We start from the raw sequence: 885 nt of genomic DNA, 5'->3' as shown, positions 1-885 counted from the left end.
AAAAGGTAAAACGGGACAGGCCGTTTGAATTTCCCGTGAAGTGATCGTGTGGGCGTTGATTGTATGGGCAAGATGATTCGCCTCAGCGGCAAGGCGATCAAAAAATGTCATTCACAAAACTGTTCATGATTGACATCGCCCTGCTGCTGATGCCAGTATCAGCATGAACTTGCTTCAAGACCTTGTAGATGTAACCAGCGAACGATTCTTTCCTCAAACGACGTCGTCTGCGATCGCCAGACTTGGCCACTTTCTGGAGTTGACCTGCTTTCTTTACACCTTTCGGAGTCATGTTATTCCACACTGCTGAAACGTCAAAATGAAAATGAAATTTCTAAAATGAGAATTTTTATACTGAAACCAAGGGGAAACTAGCCAATAGCGTTTCTCAGTAACCAGATTTTAAATTGATGCGCGATAGCCAATAGTATTTAGCGAAAATTGTTTCAATTTGCACTTTGACCTAATTCTTGATTTCCAAAGTATTTAAACGGAATTATAGGGGAAACGTTCATTGTTGTAAGTTTTTAGTTTGCCTGGTGTTTGTCAATTGAAGATGTCTGGTCGCGTGAAAGGTGGAAAAGTTAAAGGAAAAGCAAAGACTCGATCTAGTCGAGCTGGACTCCAGTTCCCTGTTGGTCGCATTCATCGTCTTTTGAAAAAGGGAAATTACGCTGAGCGTATTGGTGCTGGAGGTCCTGTCTATCTTGCTGCTGTCATGGAATACTTGACCGCTGAAGTACTCGAATTGGCTGGAAACGCCGCCCGTGATAACAAGAAGACTCGAATCACTCCACGGCATATACAGTTGGCAATACGAAATGATGAAGAGTTGAGCGAGTTCCTCCGGGGTGTAACTATTGCTCAAGGTGGGAATCCACCACA

The 885-nt window shown here is 43.4% G+C and overlaps 1 protein-coding gene across 1 annotated transcript; it reads left to right on the top strand.

The window, feature by feature from the left end:
• Positions 1-556: 556 nt before the first annotated feature.
• Positions 557-869, top strand: Tsp_16023 (histone H2A; the record flags this gene model as incomplete). Its single annotated transcript, XM_003368372.1, has 1 exon — positions 557-869. A coding segment is annotated over exon 1 (313 nt), but the record flags the coding sequence as incomplete, so codon positions are not given.
• Between the last annotated feature and the right edge of the window lie 16 nt (positions 870-885).

This window comes from Trichinella spiralis (assembly GCF_000181795.1).
Source record: "Trichinella spiralis strain ISS 195 chromosome Unknown Scfld2575, whole genome shotgun sequence".
In the NCBI taxonomy this organism is placed as follows: domain Eukaryota; kingdom Metazoa; phylum Nematoda; class Enoplea; order Trichinellida; family Trichinellidae; genus Trichinella; species Trichinella spiralis.
This window is presented reverse-complemented; position numbering and strand designations above follow the sequence as displayed.